This window comes from Emys orbicularis, chromosome 3 (assembly GCF_028017835.1).
Source record: "Emys orbicularis isolate rEmyOrb1 chromosome 3, rEmyOrb1.hap1, whole genome shotgun sequence".
NCBI classification, from domain to species: Eukaryota; Metazoa; Chordata; order Testudines; family Emydidae; genus Emys; species Emys orbicularis.
In genome coordinates, this window is record NC_088685.1 from 86802805 (window position 1) to 86826793 (window position 23989).

The 23989-nt window shown below is 41.0% G+C and overlaps 1 protein-coding gene across 1 annotated transcript in view; it reads right to left on the bottom strand.

The window, feature by feature from the left end:
- WASF1 (WASP family member 1) overlaps positions 1–23989 on the bottom strand; it is a 169463-nt gene that overhangs the window by 11074 nt on the left and 134400 nt on the right. Inside the window, exons 3-4 of the mRNA XM_065401649.1 lie at positions 20158–20292; positions 355–508 (exon numbers count right to left, since the gene is read on the bottom strand). Of these exons, the coding sequence (XP_065257721.1) occupies positions 355–508; positions 20158–20292 (289 nt within the window). The remainder of the gene's footprint in view (positions 1–354; positions 509–20157; positions 20293–23989) is intronic.

Here is a 23989-nt window from a genome sequence, read left to right on the forward strand (position 1 = left end):
GTCACACCATATAAGATTCAAGTCACAGGATTGTATACACTATACAGTACTTCTTGGCAGAAACAGAATGCATCTTAAAAGGAATTTAGCTTTCCTTCTCTTTTTCAGTAGAAACAGTGTTTAACAAATATGGAGCTTTAGAATGGCTTTTCTTACCAATGTTAGCTGGGCATAACATTCACAGTAGTATTAACATTGATGGCCAGATTTTGCCATCCTTACTCCACAAGTAGTTTCATTGTTGTGGATGGGACTACTCCAAGATTATGGTACTACTCAACATGAGTAAGGGTGTCAGAATACTGCTATAAGTTACTGGGGGGAATTTTTTTTTTCTGATTTTTTCACACTTACCTGTAAGGGGTGAGTATGTTGAGTGGGGGAGGTTGTTCACAAGTGTCATAAGTCTCCTGCAAAGGAATAGGCAGAGTCTTGCGGTCAAACAGCTGCTGATCTTGAATTGTGGAACTCCGGAAAGCTTTTCTCATTGTAATATCCTGCAATGACACTGAAAGGGGACATCAAAATAAAAAAAGAGTGGCCAACAACACTTGATTTGGTTGCATCTATCTGATTCATTATATTAATGCTGGAAAATCACTGTAAACATGTAAAGCATTTTATAAGTGGTAAGCATTACTATTAATAATGATTTATTTGTCATATTAGCACCCCGGTTTTACAGTGGAATATAATGTCATATAGCTTTTAGTGATATAGTCAGACACCATGACACATGTATTGTATGTTCTGTTGTATTATCAGTGACTTATCAAAGGAAACTTTTGCTCACTTGGACTCAGGTTGGTAACAGAATTCTGTTTTCCCAGACAAGTTGACTTTTTCCCTGCTGGACCACCACAGCCACAAAAACGTGGTTCTAGATTTCAGAGGTACCTGCTAAAGTTAACCCACTCCATTTCATGATCCTACGGTACAAAAAGCTGGCTCATCTTGACGTGGGGGCTCTTGCCTTTAGCTCTCCTTTACAGGAATAGGGACAAATTTGCACTCCTAGCATATGCAGCACTGCCGCTGAAGTCCCACTGAAGACACAATTTAGCAAAGCACTTAAGCATGTTCCATTGAAGTCAATGGGACTTACTTGTAAATAGTTTGCTCTCTTCCATTCCATTCCATGAAACCAGTAAAATGTCTAAACAGATTTCTGAATCAGGATGTGACTTTTCAATTTAACTTAATTGCTTGTAACTACCAACATACTTTTAAAAATCCTATAATGATTAGTAAGCAAGATTCAAATAAAGAGAATGGGCAAGAGCCCCGTGTAACAGTGATAAGCTTAAACACGGATTCATAACTAGCATATATGTTTAATAAATCCTTAGCCAATAATCAAAATTAAGGTCAATGTGACATTTTATATTATTATACAACCTTTATGGTTTAAAGAACATCAAGCAGCCTGTGCTACAAGAATTCTTATTAGGAGCCTCAGAAGGTTAATTGAAAAAAATGATGGCCACAGATGACATTTGCACTGCAGATTCATGGAATAGTTCAACATCACATCTTTCTCCTTCCCTTATTTCCAAACACTCCTTCCACGGCGTCCAGTTGTCTACTTGGCCTTTTCCCCCCTCCTAACTAACGTCACTTTTTCAGATTTGACAAATAAAAGGAGTACAACCTATACCAGCAAGCTGTGGTGTTTTTTTCTCTTCAAAATAATTCTATACTGCAATAAGACAAATTTAATCTAAGTAATAAAAAGTTGATTTTGAACAGAACTTTCCATTCTGTCAATATTTAAAGAAACAGATTTGTGTTTCTCCCCTCATCCCCACTAGAAATTTGGTGTTTTTTTTCTGGAGGTCCGCAGACTCACGCGGACAGGTGATGGAACAGTGTGGTTCAATGACTCTCAGCACCCCTACTATAAAAATTGTTCCAGTATCCCTGCTCACACATTCAGAAATGTCACTCCAGTCTTTTAAAATAATGATTTAAAAGAGTGCATATGATTAAATTTTAAGGGTTTTCTTCAGTCTGATTTTTGTAGCGTATTAGCTAGGGCTGGCAAGAGATTAAAAATTAATCGCGATTAATTGCGCAATTAATCGCACTGTTAATAATAGAATACCATTTCTTTAAATATTTTTGTATGTTTTCTACATTTTCAAATATATTTATTTCGATTACAACACAGAATACAAAGTGTAGAGTGCTCACTTTATATTTATTTTTGATTACAAGTATTTGCACTGTAAAAAAAAAAATAGAAATAGTATTTTTCAATTCACCTAATACAAGTACTGTAATGCAACCTCTTTATTATGAAAGTTGAACCTACAAATGTAGAATTACCTACAAAAAACCTGCATTCAAAAATAAAACAATGTAAAATTTTAGACCCTGCAAGTCCACACAGTCCTACTTGTTCAGCCAATCACTCAGACAAACAAGTTTGTTTACATTTGCAGAAGATAATGCTGCCCACTTCTTGTTTACAATGTCACCTGAAAGTGAGAACAGGCATTCTCGTGGCACTGTTGTAGCCGGCGTCGCAAGATGTTTATGTGCCAGATCTGCTAAAGATTCATATGTCCCTTCATGCTTCAACCACCATTCCAGAAGACATGCGTCCATGCTGATGACAGGTTCTGCTCAATAACAATCCAAAGCAGTGTGGACCGACACATGTTCATTTTCAGTATCTGAATCAGATGCCAACAGCAGAAAGTTGACTTTTTTTTTTTTTTTTGGTGGTTCGGGTTCTGTAGTTTCCGCATTGGAGTGTCGCTCTTTTAAGACTTCTGAAAGCAAGCTCCACACCTCGTCCCTCTCAGCTTTTGGAAGGCACTTCAGGTCGAGTGCTGTAGCTATCTTTAGAAATCTCACATTGGTACCTTCTTTGTGTTTTGTCAAATTTGCAGTGAAAGTGTTCTTAAAATGAACAAGATGTGCTGGGTCATCATCCGAGACTGCTATAACATGAAATATATAGCAGAATGTGGGTGAAACAAAGCAGGGGACATACAATTCTGCCCCAAGGAGTTCAGTCAGAAATTTAATTAACGCTTATTTTTTTTAACGAGCATCATCAGCACGGAAGCATGTCCTCTGGAATGGTGGCTGAAGCATGAAGAGGTATATGAATGTTTAGCATATCTGGCATGTAAATACCTTGCAATGCTGGCTATGAAAGTGCCATGCAAATGCCTGTTCTCACTTTCAGGTGACAGTGTAAATAAGAAGCGGGCAGCATTATCTCCCTTAAATGTAAACAAACTTGTTTGTCTTAGCGATTGGCTGAACAAGAAGTAGGACTGAGTGGACTTGTAGGCACTGAAGTTTTACACTGTTTTGTTTTTGAGTGCAGTCATTTAACAGAAAGATCTACATTTGTAAGCTGCACTTTCATGACAAAGAGATTGCACAACAGTATTTGTATGAGGTGAACTGAAAAATATTATTTCTTTTGTTTATCATTTCTACAGTGCAAGTATTTGTAAGCAAAAATAATATACACTTTAATTTCAATTACAACACAGAATACAATATTTATGAAAATGTAGAAAAACATCCAAAATATTTAATATATTTCAACTGGTATTCTATTGTTTAACAGTGCAATTAAAACGGTGATTGATCGCGATTAATTTTTTTGAATTAATGGCTTGAGTTAATGGCTATTAATCAACAGCCCTAGTATTAGCGTATAAAAGCCAATCTACTTGAGGCACTGTCTGCTGCCTTACTTCCTTCCCATCGCAGCAACTGAAAACAGTATTACTGGAACAGCTGGTAGTTCCACTGTATAATCACAAGAGGGCAGAAGGCAGGACTTTCTCCACAAAGGGCCTGCAACTTTGGAATGCTCTCCTCGCTTACCAAATCAATAACATTCTTTGCGAGGCTAAAGATGGTTTTTGTTCACTTTGTCTTTTGAGGTTTTATTTATGGTGTTTTGCGGGGGCTTCTCCCTTCCACCCCCACTCCTGTCTTAGGATCTATTTAGTTATGGGATATTTTATCCCTGTGAAAACCTTGTCTAGTTAGGTATCAGAGGGGTAGCCGTGTTAGTCTGAATCTGTAAAAAGCAACAGAGGGTCCTGTGGCACCTTTAAGACTAACAGAAGTATTGGGAGCATAAGCTTTCGTGGGTAAGAACCTCACTTCTTCAGATGCAAGCCTTGCATCTGAAGAAGTGAGGTTCTTACCCACGAAAGCTTATGCTCCCAATACTTCTGTTAGTCTTAAAGGTGCCACAGGACCCTCTGTTGCTTTTGTCTAGTTAGGTGCTCAGAAGCCTTTTCAAGACTTCATGAATAATACAATTACTAACAGAAAATCCCAGCTAGATGGAAGTAAAGCAATTGACAATGGCATCAACAGTAATCTTGAATTCCATGAACAATGGAGACTTGAGTTTTAGAGAGGATTCCCATTTTTGCAGACACAATTTTGCATTCAACCATGTGCGCATCTATCTATATTTTACCTGCCATGAATTGCAAGTAATTTGCTTGCTAAAAACTGCACTTAAACAGAGGCTGGGGCTAACTTGATCTAAAATCAGGCCTTGAATTATTTCATAACATTAACTGTTCTGCTTTCAAAGTTCTGTTGAAGATATGTACAACTGTCCGTGTTCAGTGCTGCACAGCACTCCCTTAAAGTCTTAAATGCCATGCAGGAGTTTAGTTTGAAACACATTCTAATAAAAAAATTAGTAAAAATCTGTTTAAACACGTACCCTCAGACAGTAGTGAAGGGGTTAATTTGGAACATTTTGGGTCAAATAAAACGCATACAAAATGTTTCTTTGCTTTTGATAGCTGACCTTCATAAAAAATATGTAGCACATCTCCTAAAACATTGCCAAATTGAGACATGCACTGTTCTATATCCTTTCTTTTCTATCAATTGTCTTGTTAAGTCTTTAGAATGAATGACCTTGTCTTCCACCTTTCCAGGCCTAAAATGTCCAAATCATCAGTCTCCCTCTTCTAGATATAGACCTCCCCTCCCCACTTAGTACAGCAACTACACAAGCCTCACAAAAGGGGAAGATCACTCCCCAGGGCAATTAGTTCACAAAGCTCAACAGATTATCTTTCCTCTAAACTTAAGAAGTTATCTGATCTGAGGGCTATTTATATATTGTGGAATTCAAAACTGCTACTAGCATTTCCTTCTTTAACATTCTTTGATCCTGTCATGAAAAAGCAGCCTTTTGGTTCAAAACATTTGACCACATTATGATGACATCATTAAAGGAAATGGAAGGTCACAAAGCAAAGAATATGTAGAAATAGAATACTGTGAAATAATTAGCCTTTGAAAGTCATAACAAGCCTTGCTACACTGCAAGTACAAATAATCCAATATCCAAAATGTTTCGTGGATACATTTCTCATGAAGCACAAACTCACTGTATATGTGGAAATCCCACTTGTAGTATACAAACAATGAGACCCTATATATGCTGTTTATTCAACATTTAAATGTCTCTCATTTTACATTAAATGTACTTGCTCATTTGAGGATCTGTATTAACACAATAAGTGCAAGCTTGTCCTTTCCAACTCTATTCCTAGGATTCTGTGAAAAGACCCACTACATCAGCTAATCTTGCTCCCTGCCAATACAGAATTTCCAAGTAATTTAAAATAGCTCATCTTTTTGACAGGCATTACCAACATATTGTATGCGAGGTTCTGAAAGAGAGATCCTTGTCCATTTATCTTTTCAACTCAAGGAAAAAAATAGAAAAAGCAAGTATTTAAATAGTGGTACTGCACCATATGGTAATTGGGTTTTGTTTGAAGCTGCCTTATGAATTAAATAAAAACCCATCAGTACTATAAATTGGTAATAATATTTTACCACCTGGTAAGCTGCTTCTTAGATTTCACTCCCCTTAGTATCATTAAAGTATGACCTGCAATTTAGAGCAACGAATGAGCTATGTAGCTTATCAGCGTGCTGACAGAAACTAGCTATTCTGATAGAAATAATTTACATTTCAAAGAAATATTAAATCTTGTATTTTATAGCTCACTTTAAAAGAAATCTGTTAGGCACTAGAGTTTTTACAGTCTTTCCAATGTACAGCTAATGAAAAGATTCTACACCAAAAACATTCCAGAAAAGAGGCTATTCACTTGGAACTGGCAAATATGTCTGTGCAGATCTACAGTTCTGTGAACTCTTACCTCAGTATTGCACTCTCAGCACCATTTAAAACCATGAGTTCTTGAGCGTCACAAACATGATCCCTTGTGGATCTGAATGTTTTGTGAGAATTTTATATAAACAGTCCATGGACCCAAATGCCCTCAGTTCCCTTCCTCTATTTAAAATCCTGTCCAAAGACTTGGGAGAAGCAGGGAATGAAGGTGGATATTTAGAAAACTCTAATTACCAGTAAGTAACCACCTTTTCTTTATTAAAAATTTTCTCTCCAGAAACGAGCATCTGCCTCAACTCCCATGAGAGAGTAATCGTTGCGATCTGAGCTCCATGTAGGAGTTTTACAGATTTCAGAAAAGGTGATATTCTTTAAGCATCCTTAGAAGCCACCTTACATTTAGTAGAGTGACCCCTCTGTCACCAGATTTCCTGTCTGATCATAGTAGTCCTGATAGTTGCTAAACAGAGATTACTTTTCCCTGGGACCAGAAATTACTTTCCCCTAGACTTGTCCCCGAGGACAATGAGCAACCTCAAATTTTCTAACAGGCTTTGTTTTAATGAAAATAATAGCTCATATGCTCTTTGGACATTAACTTACATGTGGAAATTAAGCTACATCAATTGAAGAGGCTTTGAGAAGACCTGGGAGGTTAATGTACTGATTGAGACAGAGTTAAGAAACCACCTTAAATTCAGGATGTAGGTGTAGAACTATGTCCTGTGAAACACTGAATAGCACTTTAGGGAATGGCCTTCTCACCCAGGCATTTCAGGCAGCAAATGTGTTGGTTGGATCATCACAAATATTTTGACAAGAAAATGCACCACTCAAAACCTGACATTTTGTCCAGATCCCCCTTTTTATAGATAGAAAACCAACTGTAAAGAAGCGCAGATCTCTCACTAAATTAACTATCTTTATCAAATGGTGGGTGGGTTTTCCTAATTTAAAACTGATTAGCTACTAAACCATTAATAAATTGCATCAAAGAGCAGGGCGACTGGATGAAATGCACGAAGGATGGTTGGGGACATGACCCTCACCCCCAGTGTCTGGCTCTGTGTGAGAGACATGTTTTACCGGGAGGGATAGCTCAGTGGTTTGAGCATTGGCCTGCTAAACCCAGGGTTGTGAGTTCAATCCTTGAGGGGGCCACTTAGGGATCTGGGGCACAATCAGTACTTGGTCCTGCTAGTGAAGGCAGGGGGCTGGACTCAATGACCTTTCAAGGTCCCTTCCAGTTCTAGGAGATAGGATATCTCCATTAATTATTATTATTAAGTAGTTTTAGGATTTGCAGCACATAGGAATGTGTGCTCAAAATAAATGGGGATCCACAGATGCAATCTTTGATGGAGAAATGATTGCATTCTGCAATTCTAGCTCTAATGTATTGTTCTTTACTTAGGTTTGGTCCCAAAATTCTGTCTGCATTAATTATGCTCTGATCATATTGTAATCAGTGCTTAATTTGTGCCAGGACTTGTCAGGGCTGAGCCCAGGCACCTCTAGGCTTGGCAGTTCATGGCCCTGGCACCTCTGGGCTTGCTGTGTCAATTATGAAAGTAAAAAAATTGCTTGAGCTCTAGCGCCTAACTGCTTCACCCTGGCACCTCTTTCATTACAAATTAAGCACTGATTGTAATTATGCATTTTAGCATACTGTATGTGGAGGTCAGGCCCCAACTACCTTGTATTCTTTGTTTTGAAACTCACTAAATCATCATTCACAATTCACCTACTCCCATTTTGTGACCCCAAAGACAATAAATGGGACCGGTTCTATAGCTCCCAGAAAGAGACAGTGGACCTCTTGTTTTAAGTGTTTCTCATGAGATGGATCCCAGAAGAGGGACAAAGAGCAGGGGTCAGATGGAGGAATAGAATGGAAGTGGATAGAATGGCCCTCTTCTATGATTTCCAGTATCCACTTGTCTGAAGTAAGGTACTCCCAGGCAGGTAGGTAGTAAGAGAGTAGGTCTCCAAAGGAGGGGTAGTCACACAACTGGCAATCCAGTGGAGTGGAATACTTGATGCTGCCAATGAAGGCATCAGAAGTGTCTCTTAAGAGAGAAGGGTTGATTGGGTAGAAGTAGGGGTGGGAGTCCCTCGTTTCTGAGGTCTAGCCTTTCTCCTGAAGGATCCTGGGGCTTAGGGAAAGTGTGCTGATGGTAGTGGAAAGGTCTCAATTTCTGAGCAGTTTGAGATTAACTAAACTGGCTTCTCATTACAGGCACATAAATCCCCAGTGATCGCAACGCTGTCCTGGAGTCCTTGAGTATGTGGAGAAAGGAGTCTGTATGCTTGGGAAAGAACTTAGGTCCTTCAAACAGAAGGTCTACCGTCATGTTTTGAACTTCTCTTGGAAGTCCTAAGGATTGGATCCAGGATGCTCTTCGCATGACCATCATCATGGCCATAGACCTGGAAGATGTATGAGTGGCATCTAAGGCAGCTTGCAGAGAGGTTTTCGCTATCAACAGTCCTTCAGTGATGATAGATTGGAATTGATTTTTCTGGTCTTGTGGCAAATGCTCAATAAAATGTGTAAACTTGAAGTATGTACTGAAATCATATTTTGCCATCAAGGCCTAGCATTTGGCAATGTGAAATTGGAGAGTGGCTGATGAAAAGTTCTTCCTTCCTATCAAGTCCAGCCGTTTAGATTCCTTATCCGATGGAGAGGCCCTAGATCATGTTTGACTGTTTCTCATTGGTAGCCTCCACCATAAAGGAATTGGGGTTAAGGTGGGAGAAGATGTACTCCATTCCTTTGTGTGGGATGCAGTATTTTTTTTATCTGCCCACTTACAGATCAGTGGAATTGTGGCATGTGTTTGCCACAGGGCATATGCGGGAGATATAGGTAGGACAATGTTTACCTAGTGATGTCAGGATGTCCACCAGGGAATGTTTGGGCTCTTGCACCTCCTCTAGTGGGATTTGAAGGGAGTCCACTAGCCTTCTCAGGAGTTCCTGGAATGTTTTGAAATCATCTTTGTAAGAGGCTGATGGTGGCATTACCACCTCATCTAGAGATGAAGACTTTCCAGATGGACGCGAGATCTTCTCTACCTGAGTCTCCTCTTCCTTTTGTACATCTTCCAGTCCTGGAGAAGTCCAGAGGTGTGAGGACATTCTGTAGAAGCTCGTGGTTGGTATGGTACTGGTGCTTTGTCCTAGGCATCCAATGAAGTTGGTCACTGTAGTGGCCCAGTGGTCTCAGGGACCCCACTGGGGAGGGACCCAATGATAATTTGAGCCTATATCTGGTTGGTTCCCCAGGCTTGTGTTCATGCAAAGGGCTCATATGGGTGGGGTAGGATAGTACAGTACTGGGATGGATCCATGTACTTAGATCTCTGAGTCGGAGGTGTCTTCCTATAATTTGCGATTCGGGTTCAGAGATGAGAAGATCCTCTGAAGAAAGGTACCTGGAAGGAGGTGGAGGGCTTGGATAACCCTCACCTGAAGCTCAAGTCAGTACTGGGTGGTGAGATGGAGGTTGTTGCAGTACCAAGATGGTTGTAGTGTCCTGCCCTCTTTCAGAGATATTGCGAGATACTGGTACCAGGGTGTGAATGATAGCCCTGTGGGTCTCACTATGTCTAAAGGGAGTAGATGGTGGTGCTGTGGTATTTGCTCTTGAGGTAGGCACACCTGAGTGGGTCTTCTTCCTCAGAACTGATACCTCAATACCAGACCCAATCCGAGACTCTGCCGTACCCTTAGAAAGATGAGAGGTCTTCCAGGAATGGGTCATATGCGGTGATCTTCCCCTCCTCTTCATTTCCCTGCTGGGAGAAGAATGCTTCCTCTTTTTTGAGGTCTTATTGTCCAGGGCTGCAGAAGAAGCAGCAACAGTGACCAAGGCTGTCTGCAAAATAGATGCCAATATACTGGTGTGTGAGGGGGACCCCTCAGGAGCTAGGGCATGCTCCATTAGTATTAGCTTCAGTCTAGTGGGAGTAAATAGTGGGAGTAAAATCCCTTCCCCCTGTGTTGAGCAGGAACAGTCTCTATTGCTCCTAACTGGAGGAGATGATCTACCTCTTAGCGCAGTAAATATTGGTGAGAGGGGTCCGGGAAGAGAGATGGGGAGGGTGGGTGGTATAGACAGGAAAGGAATGGTATAGCCCATTTGGATGACTTGTAGGGCCCATTTGTCCATGGTGATAGCTGCCCACTTGAGGTAGAATGGGAGCAAACGGTCTCCAAATAGTTGGGTGGATGGTATATGTGCTGGAATGTGGGAGAGGTCTTCCAGACCCTCGACCAAGCCTTCAAATTTGTTTATTAGAGGAAGTAGGTTGAGACGCTGCTGGTGGTGGAGGGCGTCATCATTGCGGTCTCTGTCTCTGTCGTTGTAGGTGTTGATCGTAAGGCCTCTGGTGTTGCTGTATGTATGTCGGGTATCTAGGCCACTGATATAGTTGACACCTGGATTGTCTCCTTCTTGTGGCAGATGTATGAATGCCGAGGGACCGGAGGCTAGCCCGCGAATCCTTCATGGTGTGCAGCACTTCATTGATTTTGGCTGTGAACAATTTTTGTCTGTCGAAAGGGAGATCTTTGACCGTATTTTGTATCTCCCGTGGGAATGCCAAAGAATTAAACCATGGGGCTTGTTGCATAACAATGGCCGTGTCAGCCGTATTCAGTGAGGCAGAGCCATGAGTGAAATCATCTGTCCTTCAGAGACCAGAGATTTGAATTGTTGCCTCTTTTCCTCAGGAATGTCGTTAATAAAGTCCAAACATTTGCCATAGTTCCTGTGGTCCTATTTGGCAAGTAATGCTGCATAATTCGCCACTCTAACTTGAAGTGTGGATGATGAGTATACTTTGCGGCTGAATAGGTCCAACTCTTACTCTCCTTATTGAAAAGGGTGGATCGAAATTGATGTTGTTTGTCCCTTTGGTTGGCTGCTTCCACTACCAGCAAGTTGGGTGCTGGTAGTGGATCCCTTGCAGGAAACTTAATATTTTTGGTCCGCCCTTTTGCATTTTGTGGGTATTGTGGCTGGAGTTTGCCACACTATCTTGGCGGGTTCCATGATAGCCCCATTGATTGGCAATGCTATCTTGGAGGAGGAAGATGTCTGTAGGATATCGGTTAACTCATGTTGAGTTTCCGGCACTTCCTCCAGAGCAATCTTAACCTCATTAGCCACTCTTTTGAACAAGTCTTGGAAGTGAGTAAAGTCATCTGCCATGGTTGGTGGTGGAGGCATAATAGCCTTGTCCGGTGAGGAGGAAGAATTATTGTTGGTTGGCGAGGTGTCGGGAGCAGTGTCCTCTTCCTGATTTGCCATGGGTTCCTCCTGTGTGTCCACTGCTACAGTCTCCAAAGGTGGAGGCGGGAATCTGGTGTCTTCCCTATGTGCACTAGGGCACCTGTTATGGTGTCTTCTGTAAGACCGCCAGGGACTCCAATATGGCCAGTGACCAGGGAAGGGCATGGGTGGTTCCATCCATGGGTGGTCATACCAAGGTGGCATGTCGTGAGCGTATATGGACCATGATCGTAGTGGTCTGGCAGCAATAGGTGTCCTGATTGGGGAAGAATGGTGAGGGGAGACTATCCCTTCAACCTCCTCATCTTCATCACTCGAAAACTATGATGGCATGGGAGATAGTTGTTGGTGTGGTACTGCTGGCCCCGGTGAGACATCGGTGCCTAAGAGAGGAGACTCTGGGGTTGGAGAGACCAACAAATCCTTATGGTGTGGAAAATGGCATGGTGCCAAAAGCACCGGTGCCGCAGGGCCAGGTGCCAATTGCACCGGTGGTGTGGTGTGCTGAGTCGGTGCTGATGTCGCTTGTGTCGGCGCTATAGCATTAGTCTGTGGCGTGGAAATAGGAATGGTTGCTGGTGCCATCTCCTTTGGAGGTACCAACGGTGCCGTGGTGGAGACAGACAGTTTAAAGCCATTAGCCTCAGCACCAGAGTGGTGGGTGCCAGTGGCCGCCGCCACATGGACAGTGACGGAGGTGCCTGGAGTGTCGTAGGTGCTGAGCCACGGTGAGACCGGCATCAATGGGAGCAACGGTTGAGAAGGAACTGAGGAGTCCGGGTCACGTGCATGCTAGTTGAAGTGCCAACGGTGTGCGAGGCAGGCACCGTGCATGCGCGACCTATACAGGCACTGCTGTAAAACTCTCCGAGCAAAGGCGCAGGGACGCACCTTCACCTGGAGTGGAGTACTCACAAGAACATCTCTCTCAAAGAACCTGTTCTTTCTAATGTCCCAACCCCTTTTCCAGGTGCCACACCTTGTCTTACAATAAACAAAACTCTAGCTTCCAGTTTCTGTTTACTTTCCCAAGACCAGTTTTTCATCCCAGCTGCTGCTCCCTCAAGTTATCACCACAATTGCCTCGCCTCATAGCTGCCAACCATTCTAGGTTTCCCCTGCCAATGCCACCGTTGTCACCTACAGCAAAAGCTTCTATCCCCACCTCTTGTGGTATTAAGGCTATATAACAGTGGTGGGCGACCTGCCGCACGTGGCCCGTCTGGGTAATCCGCGGGCAGGCCGCAAGACAGTTTGTTTACATTGACCGTTCGCAGGCACGGCCACCCACAGCTCCCAGTGGCTCACCGTTCCCGGCCAATGAGACCTGCGGGAAGCAGCGGCCACCACGTCCCTGCGGCCCGTGCTGCTTCCCGCAGCTCCCATTGGCCGGGAATGGCAAACCGTGGCCACTGGGAGCTGTGGGCAGCCGTGCCTGCGAACGGTCAATGTAAACAAACTGTCTTGCGGCCTGCCCGCGGATTACCCTGACTGGCTGCATGCGGACCGCGGGCCGCAGGTTGCTCACCACTGCAGATAACATTTCTCAGCTATTAATCTTTCCCAGGTCGTAACTAAATTATGTGGCAAAGTGACGTTTCTAGAACACTAAAAACCTACAGGTACACTTAAACATTAAAAAGAGACGTTTGTATTGAATTAAAAATTAAACTAATGACTTTTATTCATTTTAATTCAATAACATTAGTTTTTGAATTTTTCCACTTATTTCTCTGCTGCCATGGAATTTTCCATTTACCACAGCATTTAGCACAGGTGTGCTGCAAAAGTCAAAAACCTTATGTACTATGTTTGGCTTCCAATTTGTTAAAATTAAAAACACCATTAAAAGGCATTCTTTTCTATTAAAATAGCAAAATAGACAGATCAGCTCTTAGCTTATACATTTTCCTTCTTCCAGGACACCACATTTTCTTTTTTTTTGTAGGGAGCGATACACAACTGTTATTTGTTAATGACTTGTTACACTTGGTATCAGTACTGCACTGTATATCAGTATCTCAAGAGAGAGGCATGAAAGCTAGGATGATTATTCTTAACAAAAGCACTGTAAAATTTCCACCTACACAGATTTTAAATTATTTATCTGTACTAGCACTTCAAGATTAATGGCACTAAGAAATTTATTGAACTGCGGGTAAAACTGACAAGTTTTCTTTACAAGAGCAACAATATGAATGATCACGTATTCTTTACTTTGTAGTTTGGACACAATTACTTTCACAAATAACCACTAACAGCTAACTCACTAGTATTTCAATTATTATAGGATGTACGTGAAACACACAACCCCCTCAGAAATCAATGTATGTTAAATAAGGAAATTAAATAAAACATGGCTGCAGAGAAACCACATCTCCAGTGTAATGGCATAAAATTCCTTCTTGTAGTAAAAAGAATTTAAAATCTTATCATGCTACATTTATATTCTAAAAATAAATTATTAAAAGAAAAGATTTCAGAGAATTCATTAGGTGTTTCTTCAGTTAACTTATGATAATACTTACAGCACTGATTTCTCATGAAATAATTTCATATCTGGCGTGTAATACCATGCTAGTCACAGCCAAAACAGGCTGAATGCTTCTATTATTTTTCACTGAAGAATTAATTTTATTAACACATGCCTATTATCATGTATAAAGAAACATATTAATTCTACATATTTATTCCACTTAATTGAAAACAAGCAATTATTTTTCCTCTATGTACAAAAATAGCATCACTGGTATGGGGAGAACAAAGTAATATAGAAGTCTTTGTGATGAGAAGAAAATGATGGGAAGATACCTTATATTCAAAACATACAGACACTCCCTCTCTAAGCTACAATTTTTCAGATGTTCAGATGTTATGGATTCATTCATTTAGACAGAGTATTTCAGTGTTGGAAACCATTTTGATTTCCTTTTTACAGTATATTAATCAAATACATAAGGCAGAAATAATTCAAATGATAGCTCTGATAACATTAAAACCCATTTCTGATAGTTTGATTTCAATGTCTGATCACTGATTTTGTGAAACTAATAACTTCTAACAAACTTAGCAAATTTGATTCAAACAAAATCAAGTTTTTAAAGTAATTGATGCAATGTTCTGATTCGTTTTATGAAATCTATGTATGAATGCCTGTCACAACACCATGTAATTTTTGTTCTTTCCTCTCCTAATTTTTTCTTGTAGAAAGTCAGTAATTCTCTGTTCCTTGTTTCACCCCTGAGGTAAAATGCTTCCTGGAGCTCCTGGTGGAACTATATATTTCTATGCTTCAGGGTAGTGCGTAGCAAACACAATCCAGTCACTCTCCTGATTTGATTTTTCTTCTTTTGCATTAGAAGATTTTATTCATACAAAATTATGAGGGAAATTCAAAGTCCTTTCAAAACTTCAGTTTTTTCTGTCAACCCTAAATCAATGTTCATGTCAAGTATTTGTATCTTGCCCAAATGTACTTCATTCTTGCTGTTTATTTATGCTGTGAACCCCTAAAAGTGAATTTTTTCTTCTTTTCTCTGTTGCTGTATGGACACACAGGAGTACATTTTAAAAGATCTCTCTGCTATTGTCTGCTGAAAGAGAATACCCCAGTGACATATCAGAAGAGAATCACCTGATGTGTATCCTGGTATAGATGACCCCCTTGCCATACAAGTTAAGGCTAACAGAAGGGAAGTGAAGTTTTCACAGAGCTTCTGTAAATCACTCAGTTTTGTATGGTAAAAATTTCTAATGGAAGAAAAAAAAATGATATAAAGCCTCTCCTAGGTCCATGGTGCATAGGGGCAGTGCTGTCACTACAATGCACTTTCAGAGGGTGCAGCATGTGCTATGCTACACAGCTGGTCAGAGGGTGGGACCACAGTAACGCTTCCTTCCTAATGGTTTTGGAGTGGCTAGCACCTCTAAATAAATGCATTCTTTGCAATCAATTGAGCATAAGGACTGAGATTTGCTTGAATCTCGCATGGGGGTTTAAGGCAGGAGGCTCTACCCTTACACTCCTGTAACTTACCAAACTAATTTGCCAAACTTTTTTAGATTTTATTACTTAAATCATAAGCCATTTTCCTCCATTAAAAACCTCGATATTATTTTAGCCCAGATGAGAGCAAGAACTGTTTGTAAGTGAAGCCTTCAAATTCAAAGCCAGAGAAGCCTGGTAAAAATGAATGGTTTCCCCCATCTCTCATTTTGGGGAGAGATGTACTGTAGGGTCCCCCATTTCTTCACTTCATTCCCCTGTCAAAGGATTCACATTGGGCAAGCCTGTTCTTCTAAGCAAGGAGTGTTGGATATAGCTCCTTCAAGGAACTTGTTAAATGACAATCCTGGATCAGTAAGACAGGCTTACTTAGGAAGACAGGAAGTACCCCAACCTTTCCTGTAAAGTACTGCCAGGCACTGCTAGCCCAGAGAATGAGGAACCAATACTGAGTTGCCACTTGGGTCATGCTGCATGACCATGAAATTGGTGGACTGGCACCCCCTCTTACCCCTGTTTTGTTTAACCGCAACATTCTTCTACTTCCTTATCAGTGTGGTTTAGTAAACATATGCAAGAATATATGCAGTCTTGTCAAAAGCATTTGTAGTGCATTTGGGGCTAAATATTATTTTAACAATCTCTCTCCTGATTCTCTGGCAGTAAACATCCATTAGTGCCTAGTATGTAAGTAAGCCTATAACTGAACTTGTCAAAGGTCATTTGTGTGAGAAAGTATGAATACCCATCTCACTACTCTGTAATATCCTCAGAATCTTAACTCCATCAAACAAAATGGGCCCTATGTATTTTTCTGAAAATTGAATGTTTACCACATCTGCACAGAAATAATTTCCCCAAATACTTAAATTTTAAACAAATAACTAAATTGCCAAGGGTAAACATGAAAATGACATATCCCCACCATCACATTTGTTATAAGATTACAGTTGCTCACTAAGAAATCTTTCATTATCCAATCATTGTAAGCATAGTCCTTTACTTGAAAAAGGGGAGGTGTGTTTGGTTTTACTCTCAGTTGTCAAGAGACTTGGAGAATGTGAGGCAAATCATGAGTTTGTGGAAAATCAGCAGTAATTCTGTGACAGTTGCTTTTAAAAATCTGTTCTAAAACAAATACCAAACATGTCAGAGTCAACAACTCACCCTTCCTGGGTTTAGTTTTTATTAACACTGAAATTAAAAATATAAAATTCAGTTCAGACCTTCACACTGGGTTTGGCTGCTCCTAGGATTCCTACCTTAGGACTGCTCAGCCTTCCCCCTAGATCAGTGGTTCTCAAACTTTTGTACTGGTGACCCCTTTCACATAGCAAGCCTCTGTGTGCGACCCCCCCCCCCCCATATAAATTAAAAACACTTTTAAATATATTTAACACCATTATAAATGCTGGAGGCAAAGTGGAGTTTGGGTTGGAGGCTGACAACTTGCGACCCCCCCATGTAATAACCTCGTGACCCCCTGAAGGGTCCTGACCCCCAGTTTGAGAACCCCTGCCCTAGATCCTCCCTCTAAGGTTACTCCCACCTTCCCTATATCCAGGTCAGTTACAAGTCACCTGTCTAAAATCAGGAGAGCACACTTAACATTCCACAGAAGAATAAACACCTGCTAATAGGGTGGGCTATTTCAAGCAAACAATCTTATAAAGCTGAAGAACTTGATAATTTCCACAAGACTAGGTTCCACAGTATGAGCCTGGTATGCCTGTTAGGTTTTGGAAATCTGGTGCATTTTTACCTAATTTTATAAAACAGACCAACCAAACGTTCAGGGTATGTCTACACTACCCGCCTATTCGGCGGGCAGCGATCGATCCAGTGGGGGGTCGATTTATCGCGTCTAGTCTAGACGCGATAAATCGATCCCCGAGTGCTCTCCCATCGACTCCTGTACTCCACCGCCGCGAGAGGCGCAGGCAGAGTCGACGGGGGAGTGGCAGCAGTCGACTCACCGCGGTGAAGACACCACAGTAAGTTGATCTAAGTACGTCTACTTCAGCTACATTATTCACATAGCTGAAGTTGTGTAACTTAGATCGATCTCCCCCCAGGGTAGACCAGGCCTCAGACTCTGTTGTTTTACAATGAGCCAAATGACTGAGCAGACTGTCCAGTCTATCAATTTTAGCAACTGCTTGTCCCACAAAGAGAATCTTGATCACAAGCTGTCTCAGCTTAATGGTATGATCCATCAGTGATGCAGCTATCTCAAAAGAAACGTGTTTTTCATTTTTAAACAGAATAACTATAACATTATCCACCAGAACTGAAAAAAGCACCACAATAAGAATGCAAAACTTCCTTCTACTCATTCTAGTCTTGGAAAGTGAAGTTATATTAACTCCACAGTTCCTATAGGATGCAACATGAATCCTCACTCTAGTGTAGTTGACATTTTCTATCCCCATGAATGGAGCTTTAACCGCAACTAATCATCCAGAACTGGAACATCTTTTTATTGAAAACTGGAATCTCAATCTCTGTCTGAGATTATATTCCAAAAAGTGGAGTGGTCTGATTTGGGATTCTTAGATATTTTATGTCTGTTTCCGTCTACAAACAATAGCTTCCCTACTTAGGTTTTCGGGAAATGTGGAAATTACGCTAAGTCTGTATGGTACAAGGTTTGTGATATCTTGCTCATCTGGGGTGCAATTGACCCCATGCTGAGGGCTGACACAATGCCTATATACCACTTAAATTGTACATAAATGCTACCTGCTAGTCCTCTGCCTATGTCACCCTAGTGATGTTTTTTGAACTACTTGTTTTCTCAGGGCTCAACATTATTTCTAAAGGAAAGAATCTCAGCTGGTGTAAATCAGTAAACTTCACTGAAGTTAACTGAAATACAATGATTTACACCAGCTGAGGATCTGGTCAATGAGCCCCTATAATAAATCATTGTCATTCTAACTGATCCAATTTTCACTAGTTTTCATACTAATAAAGTAATGCTGTGGGCTCCTCCTAAACGCCTTCCCTAGCTAGCTCTGAAACTGTACCTTGAATCAGTCAATCACCCAAATAGTATTTTACATGTTCTTATACTCATTCTGGTAACAATTCTTTAAGCAAGTCATTTATGCCTTATTTTTGACAGTTGCACCTTAGGTCAAACTGTGTTGCAGAGAAACATGTCTAAAACATTGCTTCTCCATTTTTTTCAAGTCGTCAGCTCTCTTATAACTCATTTACTTCTGCATTGCATCTATACTACCAAACTTCATATCTTCACTAATGGTAAAATGGTGGATTCTGTCTAAGTATAGACAGGGAACAGGTGTTTTAACCATGTTGCTTAACTGTACAGGAGATCCATGACAGAAACAGTCACAGAACCCACATCCTTTTATTCCATGTAGGGTTAGTGACTTAGTGGTGAAACAGCCTTGTCTACACTGCAGCTTCCACTGCTGCTATCATACATAGAGAATTATAACTGAAGCCTGCTACAGTAGACAAAGCTGTGGAGAAAAGGAAATTACTTACCTGTCATTCTTGTTCTTTGAAAGAAGCGATTATGACAGATTTATATTCACCCATCTTTCTCTAAAACAGAGTTATGGCCTTAGCTGTTAGATTTTTGTGTGTGGTCAAAAAGAAACTGGAATTGGAAACTATAGCATTCTTTGTACCTTCACAGGTTACATGATCTGCCCTCTTCAAAAGGTTCCATTATTTTGGCTTGTTAGACAGATTCCAAATCTCATGACTAAGTCTTGAAACCCAACAGTATGGAAAAGCAGAGGATTTCAATCTCAGGATAGTCATCCAGAACCTTTCCTGAATACTAAATTCACTTAGGCAAAAATAAATAAATCCTAAATAAATATGGATCAAAGATTTATTTTTTAGCAAAATATAACAAAGATTTAACAATTATAAGGTACTTTAATAAATATGCATGAAGAAAGGAAGGAGAGAAAAGGGTGAAGGGGGACAGGAAAAGACAGGGAGAGTGCTGATTGGTGAATTTTTCATAATCTCGAAAAAAACACAAACGACCAAAAAGATGGGGGAAGAGGTGGCAAAGGCTAATCCTTGATTTTCTGATGTCAAAGTTCCACAGCTAAATGATGAGTTGTTCACTGAAGATCAGTAGATGATGGACAGTATGGATGAGAGAAGGATGAGAGGGTAGAGCTGAACAGCATTATGCCTGTCCTGGGACAGATGTGTGAAACAATCTTTGACAAACAGGGCTACCGTTCAAACTTCACCATGAGCCCAAAGTTGTACACATTTTAATAAAGAATGACAATGTGTCGATTACTGAAGACTTTACTCATACAAGTGCTTATAAATCTCACTGATGAAGGTAAACACTGAGTACAGATTTACTCCCAGAATTTGACTTAATTAATAAAAACAAAAATATAATAAATAGTAATGCCATGTCACACTCCTCTATCACCTTCCATCTAAGTCAATGGACGCTGTAGGTGTTCAGCACCCTGGTATGAACATTTTGGGCTGAATGACTTGCTCAAGATCACATAGGAAGTCTGTTGCAGAACTAAGAGGAGAACCTATGCCTCCCATCCTCAGTCCTGTGCCTTAACCCCAAAATCATCCTTCTTTCCATTTTGCATATCAATTTATTTACAGCACAAAGGAAATACTCTTCAATGTAAGAATCACAGTCATGTGTGGAAGTAAACTTACGTTCTTCTTCCTTTGGGTCAAGTTGTGTAACACTGACAGATAAACGGTCCACACGTTCTTGTAAGGAGTTAACCCTGAAGGAGAAACTGTGTGCTTCATTGAAAAGCTCACCAAATATATCTTCAGCATATTTACCTGCAACAGAAAAAGTTGGAAAATCAGAATTCAAGAATGGCACAAGTGATCCAAAATGAATGCTTTTTTAAAAGACTGTCTTTTTGAATTACTGTTATGTTAAAAAGATTATTTTTAACAGTTGACAGCATAGGCGCCGACTCCGTGGGTGCTCCGGGGCTGGAGCACCCATGGGGAAAAATTGGTGGGTGCTTAGCACCCACCAGCAGCTCCCCGCCCCCCCATCCCAGCTCACCTCCGCCTCCCTCCCCTGGGCACACAGCGTGCCTGCTTTTCCCCCCTGGCTCCCAGCACTTGCGCCGCAAAACAGCTGATTCGCGTGGCAAGCGCGGGGAGGGAGGGGGAAGGAGGGGGAACGTGGCGCGCTCGGGGAAGAGGCGGGGCCGGGGCGGGGATTTGGGGAAGGGGTCCAATAGGGGCAGGGAGGGGGCAGAGTTGGGGGCGGGGACTTTGGGAAAGGGGTTGGAATGGGGGTGGGACGGGAGCGGGGAAAGGGTGGAGTCGGGATGAGGCCATGGGGGCGCAAGCACCCACCGGCACTGGGGAAAGTTGGCGCCTATGGCTGACAGGTATTAAAGGTGCCAATCTTAACAAAAACTTGTAATTACTGAGTTCATTAAGAATGTTAGATGAAAGAAATAGAGAAGTAAAAGGGATTTTATTTGGCTGACAATGTATTTACTAAAAATAAAATTAATATATCCAATACACTAATGAACAGCTCCTCAGCTGGTGTAAACTGAGGTGGCTACAGTGACATCTGTGCTCAGCTAGGATGATGTATACTATCTGAGGAGCCCTATAACTAGATTAAGTAATCTTTTCAAGTGCAATTAAAAAATACTAAGGTAAACGTGTCAGTTATATAATCTGACAGGTTTTCATAAACAGAAACCCAGGTATTTAGTTTCAGTATAATTTGAATCAGATATTCATAGATACCATTAAAAAATAATTATTTTCCTGCTTTGAGTGCTCAATATTGTAGAAACTGACTAACATGCACTGAGTCCTTCCATGGACTTCAGTAGTCAATGGACCTTTCCCTAATAACGCAACCTATAGCCAGGTATCATGTACAAAGATACAGTACAAAATTCTCCATGTAGTTCTGCTACCCCTCCTCCATCCTAACCTGCAACGCCTTTTACATCTTAAGCCTGTCCTGAGCAGAGTCTGCCAATATTACTACAAATACACCAGACTTGGGGCCACGTTTTCTGAAGACCACAACCTGGACTTGTGTGCATGTATTTCATGTGAAAAGTTTGTTCTTTTAAGATGCCTTTACAAGCATGTCATATAGACTTCTAATTACCCAATCTTTGTAGAATCAGCGAAATGTAGGACTGACAGGAACCTTGATAGGTCATCTAATCCAGTCCCCTACACTGAGGCACAACTAAGTATTACCTAGACCATTTGTGAGAGGTGTTTAATCTACTCTGTTCTTATAAATCTTTAATGACAGAGATTCCACAACCTCCCCAGGTAATTTGTTCCACTGCTTAACTACCCTGACAATTAGGAAGTTTTTCATAATATCTAATCTAGATCTCCCTTGCAGCAATTTAAGCCCCTTACTTCTTGTCCTATCCACAGTGGTTAAGGAGAACAATTTATCACCCTACTCTTTATAACAAACTTTTATGTATTTGAAGACTGTTATGTCCCCCTCAATCTGCTCTTCTCCAGACTAAACAAAACAAGTTTTTTTTAATCTTTCCTCATAGATCATGTTTTCTAGACCCATAATCATTTTTGTTGCTCTCCTTTGGACCTTCTTTAATTTGTCCATGTTTCTCAAAGCACTGCACCCAGAACTGGACACAATACTCCAGTTGATGTCTTATCAGTGCTGACTAGAGTGGAAGAATTATTTTTCTTATCTTGCTTACAACATTCCTGCTAATACATCCCAGAATGAGGTTCGCTTTTTTACAACAGTATTAAATTGCTGACTCATATTTAATTTGTGATCCGCTATAACCCTCAGATCTTTGTCTTCAGTACTCCTTCCTAGGTAGTCATTTCCCATTTTGTTATTTGTGCAATCGATTGTTCCTTCCTAAATGTAGTACTTCACATTTGTCCTTAGTGAATTTCATCCTATTTACTTCAGACCATTTCTCCAGTTAGTCAAGATCATTTTGAATTCTAAGGCTGTGCTCCAAAGTGCTTGCAACCCCTCCCAGTTTGGTATCATCTGCAAAGTTTATAAAAGTGTACTCTCTATGCTATTAACAAAATAATTTATGAAGATATTGAATAGGACCTGACTCCAAACTGATCCCCGTGGGACCACACTCAATATACCCTTCCCAGCTTGATTGTGAACCACTAATAACTATTCTTGGAGTACACTTTTCCAACCAGTTGTGCACTCATTTTCTAGTATAGCGTAGTTCATTTGGAGAAGCAAGAAGTTTAGTGGAGAAGCAAATGGCAATAGCTCCATGGACGCTTGCAACGTCAGACTGCTACTGGTCAGTGGAGCATCAATTTGGAGTGGGTAAATCTACCGTGGGATTTGTTTTGATTCAAATTTGCAGGGCCATCAAAAGACTTCTGCTAAGAAGGGTAGTGACTCTGGGCAACGTGCAAGACATAGTGGATGGTTTTGCCGTGATGGGGTTCCCTAACTGTGGTGGGGAGATAGACGGAACACATATCACCATCTTGGCACCAGACCACCTTGCCAAAGAGTACATAAACCAAAAGGGGTACTTCTCAATGGTGTTGCGAGCGCTGGTGGATCACAGGGGCCGTTTTACCAACACCAGCGTGGGATGGTCGGGAAAGGTGCATGACGCAGGCATCTTTAGGAACACAGGTCTTTTCAAAAAGCTGTAAGCAGGGACTTTCTTTCCAGACTGCAAAATAACCATTGGTGATGTTGAAATCCCAATCGTGATCCTGGGAGACCCAGCTTATCTAAGGTATAAGATATTACTCAACAAAAGAACCTACTCAGCAAAAAGAGAATTTACTAATTTATTTGATTCCCACAGAACTCTAATCATTGCTAAATCTTTATTCTTAAACTGTAGGTGATGAGTAATTCCATTGTAGTGACTAGGAGTTATTCATATCCTGCACGCAGAGAACTGGGTTCCTAGTGGTGAACAAATGGTTACTAACCTTCCGTAGCTGTTGTTCTCCAAAATGTGTAATCTAGGACCAAACATTGAGGAAGCGGGAAAGGTAGTTTACAAACATGGGCAGAGGGAAACCACAGAAGCAATAGTCCTAGCAGCGGAGTCTGCCGCATCCAGTGCAGCCTGTAGTGAAGTTCTTGCTACAGATTTCCCCTCATCAACTAAAGAGAACTCCTGTCTAGCAACCTCCAGCAACATGTCCCTAAACTTTAACATGGAGTCTCAAACATTACAATCATAATGTCCCAAAGAGTTAGTTGGTTGGCAATTCCGATTTGCAATCCCTCAGTAGAATAAACTTTTCTACCAAATATATCTAGGTTCTTTTGCATCGTTTGATTTGGGAATTGCTGCCTGTTGTCCCTGTCGTTCCCATTCATTGGCTGCTGGCACCACCAGAGAGCCTGGTGGGGATGAAAGTATAGATATTCAACCCCTTGGGAGGGTATATAATATTTACATTCAGCCCTTTTTGAAGTGGGAGGAAGGGATGAAGGGATCTTCCAGAAAGATTAACGGGCTTCATAATTACCTCTTTA